Below are 7,434 nucleotides of genomic sequence, written 5' to 3'. Positions count from 1 at the left end.
CCGCCTCAAGATCACCCCTCACCTCATTCCAGATCGCCGCCCTGAAACCCCCTTCTAACCGCCCGCCCGCCCCCAACCACGACACCCCAGGTCCTAGGCAAAGTCATCCATCAATATGCTGACGCCCTGGCCGCCCACCCCGCCAGCTGGCCCCTCGTGCCCCCCTACCTCTGCCACCTGCGCGAGCCCGTGCGCGCCGCCCTCCTCGCGCGCCTCGTCCGCGCCGCCACCGCCGCCGCAGCGGGCGACGCCGCGTGCCTGCGCCTTCACGGGCAGCTGTCGGCGACGCTCGAGGCGTGGAGGGCGCGGCAGGGGCGGCTGGAGGCAGAGATAGAGGCCGGCAGGCTGATAGGGGACCCCGGCTGCGGCCCGACGAGCCTGCTGAGCGGGGACGTCCGGGAAGACGAGCTGCGGCGCCTGCTCGCGGCGCTCGCGTCCGCCGCGCGCGGCGGCGCGTCGGACGGGCCGCGGGCGCGCGCGCGGCTGCTGCGGTGGCTGTTCTACCCTTACGTTGCCGCGCGGGCCGCGGCGGAGGGCGGCGAAGGCGCGGGGGGCGACGGGGACGCGGGCGGTGACGGCGGTGGTGCGGCGGCGGCGGGGCGGCTGCAGTGGGACGGCAGCTGGGGGGACGCGCTGCACCATTCAGTCGGCCTGGCCGCTGAGCTGGCGCTGTCCCCGGCGCCGGCGGGGCTGGCGTTGGGGGTGCTGATGGGGGAAGTCGTGCCGGAGGGGTTTGCGGCGGAAGCTGAGGAGCAGCTGCTGCAGATGGAGGGGGACCCGGCGCAGGTGCGCCTGCGGGCGTCCCTTTTTTAGACATAGGCGCTGCCACCAGGCTCCGTCGAGGAGCATTTGCTTTTGGCGGCGTCGGCGCGCCAGGCGTCCGCTGGGGCCGGGCCGCGCGTGGCTGGCGCGCGGCAGGGGCGCACCAGCCGCCCTCCTCGGTCCGACGGCCGCGCAGCAGCGGCAACGAGGCCGGCGGCCCGGCGGAGGGCCGGCCCTAGCACTCTCCGACGCGCCGCGACCTCCATGGGACTATCATCACATCCGGCCCGCTGCCTTCCGCCCCTCCAACTTCCGCCTCTCCACCTTCTGCGCCCGCGCCTTGCCCTCCCAGCTGGGCCTCGCGCTCCGCCAGGTGGCGGCCCTCCAGTTCTGGCAGGGCTACGCCGCCCTCGACGCCGCCTACCGATCATGGAAATCCGACGCCGGCGCCGCCCTCCTCTCCCGCGGCTCCGACGGCCCCGACGGCGGCGGCGCGTCGCTGCGGGTCCACCTCGGGAACTCGTTCGAGGTGGCCGTCGCGCGCGGCGAGGCGCTCGCGGGCCGGCTGCTGCGGCTGGCGGCGGAGGACCGGCTTGGGGTGCTGGTGGCGCCGGGGGATGACGCGGCGGCGGGCGGGGAGGACCCGGCGCGCGTGCGGCTGCTGGTGGTGGCAGCGGGGGGCGAGGCGGGCGCGGACGAGTACCGGTCCGCCGTGGTGAGGGGCGCGTGGGGCGGCACCAAGGGTTGGGGGGGGGGCCTTTGAGGAGCGGCAGGAGGGCGGCAGCGGCGCCGCGAGAGGGTGTGGCCGGCTGGCGCGGCGCCGCTTTGGTGTCGCCGGCAGACGCAGCACGCAGCAGGCATCCCGCCCCTATTCGCAGCGAGGGGCGCGTGGTGCGCGTGCCGCACCCCTGCTTGCGCGAGCAGGCGCGCGGTTGGACGCCGCTGAAGCCCACACTTCAACACACACCTCGCTGATGCGCACTCCGCATGTGTGTCCACCTCCCCTCCCGTCCCCTTCCCCCCAATATGTCCGCACCCCTCAGGACGCGCGCACCCTGCGGCTGCAGCTGGAGCAGGCCCTGGCCTCGCTGACGTCGTCCTGCCCCGACCTCGAGGCCTCGGTGTCAACCCCGGCCGCCGATGACGACGCTGACGAGGACGACGCTGACGAGGCAGACCTCCCGTCCGGCGACGAGACGCTGCTGCTGCTGGACCGAGGGGGCCGCGAGCAGCGCCGCCGCCGCGGCGTGGTGGTCGTCCGCCTTGCATCTGCGGCCGCGGCGCCGCCGCCGGGCGCGCCGGAGCACGAGGCGCTGCGGCTGCACCACAAGGCGGGTCGCGCGTGGGAAGCGATGGCGGCGAAGGCCGCGTGGCTGCTGGGTGGCGCGCGGCGGGAGGCGGCGGGCGGCGGCGGGGAGGGCGAAGGCGGGGGCCAGGGCGGCGGCGGCGGCGCCCCGAGGCTGGTGGTGGTGTCGCTCGGGGCCAGCTTCTCGACAGCTGCCCAGATCGCGCGGCACAGGACGACCGCCAAGCTGCTCACCCGCGTGGCCAAGGTCGGCACGGCGCGCGGGTTTTTGGAAGGGCGGATGCAGGCGGTGATACAACGGCATTCCGACGCCGATCAAACGCGCTTCGCTCTGGGCGGGCGACGCGGCGCCGGTCGCGCCTTCTCGCAGCCGCCGCCGCAACCTTGAGGTTATCAAGAAGACAGGCCCGCGGCGCAGCAGGCCTGCCTTCTTGGCTGGTGACGCGCATGCAGCCCAACGAAATCGCCACCCCATCCTCTGCCTTTTGCAACCGCCCGACCCCCGTCTCCCTCAGGTGCTGCTCGCCCTCACGCGCGTCGGGCACTACAGCGCCCCCCTCAGCGCAGAGCTCGCGGAGCTGGCCGCCGGCGCGCGCGCGCCGCCGGGCGGCGGCTCGCTGGCCGACCTGCTCGCCCCGCGCGACGCGCGGCGGCTGCTGCGGCTGATGGCGGCGGCGCTCGAGGAGGCGCCGCCGGGGCCGGGCGCGGTGCTGGTGTGACGGCTACATACGCTGGCTGCGTAGGTGGCACCGCTGGAGCGATGTATCTGGGTGCGTGAGCGGCCCGCTTTTGCCAGTGGGATTGGATTGTAACACAAGCGACAGCGACATGCTTTGACCAGCAGTGACGCAGAGCGGATTGGGTACAGAGCTAGACCAGCGGCCCAAACACCATTCTGTGGCTGGGGCCTCAGAAAGCACTCCAAGAGAAGCCCAGATGGTAAAATCAAACGTGGCCGCGAAGCGAAAGCCGTCCAGCTGGCAGCTCGCCGTCACTTGCCGCGCCCGCCGCCCCGGCGCCACCTGGAGGCGCCCTTGCCGCCCTTGGCCGCGCCCGCCTTGCGCGCCGAGCCGCCGCCCTTATATGCCAGGTAAGCCGCCTGGCCCTGCAGCTGCCGGCCGTCCGGCGTGATGAACACGCGCGTGCCGTCGTGCAGCGAGCGCCAACCGCCGCCCTCGGGGCCAGCGCCAGCGGCGTCCGCGCCGGCGGCGGCCGCGGCCCCGCGGGACTTGGCGCCGCGGCCCTTGCCCTTTTTGCCGCCGCCGCCACGGGCGCCAGAGCTGGCGCGCCTCTTGCTGCTGCCGCCGCCGCCGCCGCGTGCTGTGAAGCCGCCGCCGCCAGCCCCTTGCTGCCCGTAATTGGAAGCGGCGGCGCCGCCGGCCCCAGCATCCTGGAACTGGTTTTTGTAGTCTATGAATACACACTGCTGATTCCTGGGGTGATGGGACGGTGATTGTGCACATGTTCTGGCATGTGTGGTGGGGCCTGGTGTTCTCGTGTCTTTATGTGTGTGCAGGCGGATGTGTGTGAGTGTGTGCGCGCGCGCATGCGCGCACATCTGTTGCAAACAAGGCCCAAGCTTTTTTATCAGCACGTGAACGTCGCAAGCCGCCATGCTCCTTCTGCTATCAAGGCCGGCACGAGCCTGGCTGCCTTGGTTGATGCAAACAAGGCGGCATCCCTCGCTTGCCCACCTTGGGTCCCATCCGCCCGCCAGCGCCTCCACCGGCACAAAGTCGGGCAGCAGGGACCACCAGGGGCAGTCCTGCTCCTGCTGCTGCTGCTGCTGCTGCTGCTGGGGTGGCCATGCCGCATGAGGCTGGTCGCCGTGCTGCTGCCAAGCCGCCTGCTGCTGCCCCTGTCCTGCTTGCCGCTGCTGATGCCGCTGCTGGTGCTGCTGCGCATGATCACCGCGGCCCGGCCCTGTGCTGGGGGTCGGCGCCTGCCTCACGCCCGTCACCACCACCTCGTCGTCGCTCTCCTCAATCTCCTCATACTCATCACGCGCCGCCACAGCGCCGCGCCGCGGGGCGCTGCCCTCACGCCTTGCTGCGGCTGCAGAGCCTGGCGCGGCCGTGGGTGTGGGTGGCTTGAACCGCGCCGGGTGCAGGAGGTCCCCAAGCTCGTTGGCGCCCACAACCTGTTCATCGCCGTCGTCATCGGAACAGAAGTTGAACCGCTGATGAGGGTCGTGCTGCTTTGGCTGCTGCCGCCGCCAGGGCTGCTGCGGCTTGGGCAGCTGCCCCCGTTGCTGCTGCTGTTCCCCCTGCTGTTCCCCCTGCTGCTCCCGCTGCTGCTCCCGCTGCTGCTCTCGCTGCTGCTCTCGCTGCTCCTGCTGCTGCTCCTGCTGCAGCAATTCAGCACCCTCGTGCTCCTGCTCTCGCTGCCGCCAGCCGGCTGAATTGGCTGCCGGCACAGCGGGCGCGGCAGGCCCTCCAAGATCCCGGCTCAGGACGTCCCGCAGCAGGCGCCGCCTTTTGGGTGCGTGGCCCCCCTCCTGCGCCTGCTGCTGCTCCCCCCGCTGCTCTCCCTCTTGCTGCTGCTGCGGCTGCTGCTGCTGCTGCTGCTGCGGTGGCAGCGGCACCTGCTGCTGCTGGTGCTTTGCCGGCACACCTCCCACGCCACCAGGCACACCCAGCAGATTTGTAATGTCAGGCAGAGGCTTGGAAGTCGGCGGGAAGCCGGCCCCGCCGAAGCCCGCTGCGGCGTCCCGGCTGGGTGGCTCACCCCCGGCCGCCGCCGCAGCGTCCGCTGGCGCGCAGTCCTGGGGCGCTGACAAGTCGATGCACGAGGGGGCGCTGGCTGCCGCAGCGTGTGTGGCCGGGAGCGGGCTGCCGCTGTCAGACGGACACCCCCTGAGAGACTGCTGCTGCTCCTGATGGTGCCGCTGCGACGCGGGTGACGATGCCTGGTCAGCCCCCCCTCCACCCCCCGCGTCCGACCCCCTGGCGCTTGCGGCACCATCTGCGCGGCCATGCTGCGCCATTGCGCGCTCGCGTTCTTGCCGTTCCCGCTCGTCGCGCTTGGCGCTGTTGAGGGACCGCCTCTCGGCCAGGCGCCGCTGCCACGCCTCCAGCTTCGGCTGCGGCGCGGGCGTCCCCTCCACCGCCACAGACCCTCCTGCATGAGGTATTGGTGATAGCGCCAGCCCGCTGAGCCGCTGCTGGTGCTGGTGCTGCTGTAGCTGGGCAGTGGGCCTGCCGTCGGGTTGGTCCCCGCCCGCCGGCTGGGGCTGCAGACTCGGGGTACGGAGGCTGCCGGAGAGCACGAGGCCACTCTTCCGCGGGCCCGCCGCGGTGCGGCAGGGTGGGGGCGTGGCGGCGGCGGCTGCTGCGCGCGCCGGCGTGGCACGTGCAGGCGCCACGGGTCCTGCCGTGTCATCGATGCCAGCGGCGGCTCGGTCAAACAGGCTGCCAACGGCGGCGAGGTCGGGTGCGCCTGATACAGCGTCGCGGCGCGCGCGTTGCGTTTTGGTCTGTGCGTCTGTGCCTGGCGCCCCGCTGGCGCTGCACGGTGTCTGGAACGCGCTGGGGGCCGGTGAGTCTTCGGCCTCCAGGGTTACGCCGCTGCCGCCGCTTTGCGGTGTGACAGCGCTGCTTGCGAGGGGCCGTGGCGAAAGGAGAGAGGTGCTGGCGGGTGCCTTCGGCTCGCCGCTGAGCGGCGGAGCTGCGGCTGGGGCTGCAAACGGCGGGGGCGGCGTCAAGAGCGCCGCAGGGCCAAACTTGCGAGCGCTGACGCTAAGGCTCCGACGCACGGGCACTGCGTCCGCCATATGCCCAGGGCCAGTGTCGTGCTGCCGCTGCGCGCCGCTCGGTGTGCTGCGCTGCCGATGTTGCGCAGCTCTGCCTGCGCAAGGGCTTGAATATGCGTTATGCTATGAGGCCATGATGCTGCGCTCAAGGGGTTGTTGCGAGAAGGAAACTTTGTGTTTGAAGTGAAACACTGGATCAAATCGTGTTTGGCGGTGACGGCCTCATGAGGTATGTAGCTTCCAATTGTTATCAATCTCAAATTGATGTAGAGATTACGCAGCGAGCCTTGAAAGAGCCGGTGGCGAACTGATCTCGAAAGCCTGAGTAAAAGCTCGCCCGCACAAGCTTGCGGGCTCGATCCAGTCTATCATTATAGCAATAATTCAAGGCAGCTGCAGCAGCAGGCGCGGGAGGCGCTGCGGCTGCGGTCATGGCGCCGCCATGGCACCAGCCGGCGATAGAGCAGCAGGCGGCGCTGGTGTGCACGAAGGAGCCATTCACAGAGCCTGACATGCCCCGAAAGATGTGAGCCATACGCTGTGTGGTCATATCACCTACCTGGTCGCTCAAAAGCAGCCGTACACACGCAGGGCAAGCGCAAAGGCCCTGGCGCGCAGCATTCGCAACGTGCTTGTCGGCGCAGCAGCAATCGCCTTCCCATGCTCGTCGCGGCTCCCTACAATGTACCCCTCCCCCCCCCCCCCGTCGGACACCCAACCGCGCGCCATATCGCTGCCACACCGCGCGCCGCCCGCAGCCAGCAGATCTCCTTCGGGCTGCAGACGCCGGAAGACATCATGAGATGCGGCGTGCTCAACGTCTGGGAGCGCTCGCTGTACAAGGTGCGCGCCGCCTGTTCTGCAGCTGCCGCGCAGCTGCCATGCGGGTACAGACCGCGCAGCGGTGCTGCGGATGCGGTGCGGGCGGTGCGAGAGCGGCGGCTCCACTGCGCAGCAGCCGCAGCCTCTTCAACAGGGCATTGCAGGTGTCGGCACCGCGCACAGGCTGCGGAAGCGGCCAGCGGGCATGGGTCGGGTTGGAGGCGCAGGGGCAGCGGCTGAAGCACGCCGCGCAGTCCAGCAGCGACACCGACGACGGCGGCGCAGCAGCAGCTGCAGGGGCTGCAGCTGCGGCCGCAGCAGCGCGACCAGCGGCCGTGGGTGGGCGCAGCGGATTTGGTGCACTTGCGGTGCACCCACGGCCAAAGGCCCGAGGCGGCGTGCCAGCCTTTTCTCACGCGACAAATCCCCCCCTCCCTGATCAAACCTTGTTATGTTTGTCATTAATTAGATGCCCGAGAGGGTGCCTCATGCCAACGGTGTCCTGGACAGGCGGCTGGTGAGAGGCGCCCCCGGCCGGCGTGTGCGGCAGGAGGGAGGGGGGGCGCGCCGCCATGGGGGCCGCGTCTCGGTATGGTCGCGGCCTTCTCGCCGGCAGCCGAGCTTGGCCAGTTCTCACTGGGTCGCGCGACCAATCCAAGCGGCTGCACGCGCACGCCTCATCGGATCCCGTTGATCCACGCCTACCCCAAGGGGGCCATCCCACACAGGGCATGGATCGACCCTGGCCGCCCCCCAACTCGGCTGACCTCTCCCCGCCTATGCCCCCCCCCCC

General features: G+C 71.1%; 3 protein-coding genes across 3 annotated transcripts; 2 read left to right on the top strand and 1 right to left on the bottom strand.

Annotated features, from left to right (window-relative positions):
• Positions 1–765: 765 nt before the first annotated feature.
• Positions 766–2,787, top strand: MNEG_11273 (hypothetical protein; the record flags this gene model as incomplete). The annotated part of the gene is made up of 4 exons (XM_014040258.1): positions 766–786; positions 1,115–1,477; positions 1,806–2,315; positions 2,584–2,787. 4 exons carry the CDS (start codon positions 766–768, stop codon positions 2,785–2,787), a joined length of 1,098 nt encoding a protein of 365 aa, XP_013895712.1.
• A 272-nt stretch (positions 2,788–3,059) lies between these two features.
• MNEG_11272 (hypothetical protein) lies at positions 3,060–5,044 on the bottom strand (the record flags this gene model as incomplete). The annotated part of the gene is made up of 3 exons (XM_014040257.1): positions 3,060–3,501; positions 3,763–4,208; positions 5,030–5,044. The coding sequence occupies 3 exons, from the start codon at positions 5,042–5,044 to the stop codon at positions 3,060–3,062; spliced, it is 903 nt and encodes a 300-aa protein (XP_013895711.1).
• A 1,206-nt stretch (positions 5,045–6,250) lies between these two features.
• Positions 6,251–7,162, top strand: MNEG_11271 (hypothetical protein; the record flags this gene model as incomplete). Its single annotated transcript, XM_014040256.1, has 4 exons — positions 6,251–6,345; positions 6,578–6,662; positions 6,842–6,980; positions 7,152–7,162. 4 exons carry the CDS (start codon positions 6,251–6,253, stop codon positions 7,160–7,162), a joined length of 330 nt encoding a protein of 109 aa, XP_013895710.1.
• Between the last annotated feature and the right edge of the window lie 272 nt (positions 7,163–7,434).

This window comes from Monoraphidium neglectum, assembly GCF_000611645.1.
Source record: "Monoraphidium neglectum strain SAG 48.87 unplaced genomic scaffold scaffold02666, whole genome shotgun sequence".
Taxonomy (NCBI): domain Eukaryota; kingdom Viridiplantae; phylum Chlorophyta; class Chlorophyceae; order Sphaeropleales; family Selenastraceae; genus Monoraphidium; species Monoraphidium neglectum.
Note: the sequence above shows the minus strand (reverse complement) of the source record. Positions and strands in the feature narration are given on the sequence as shown.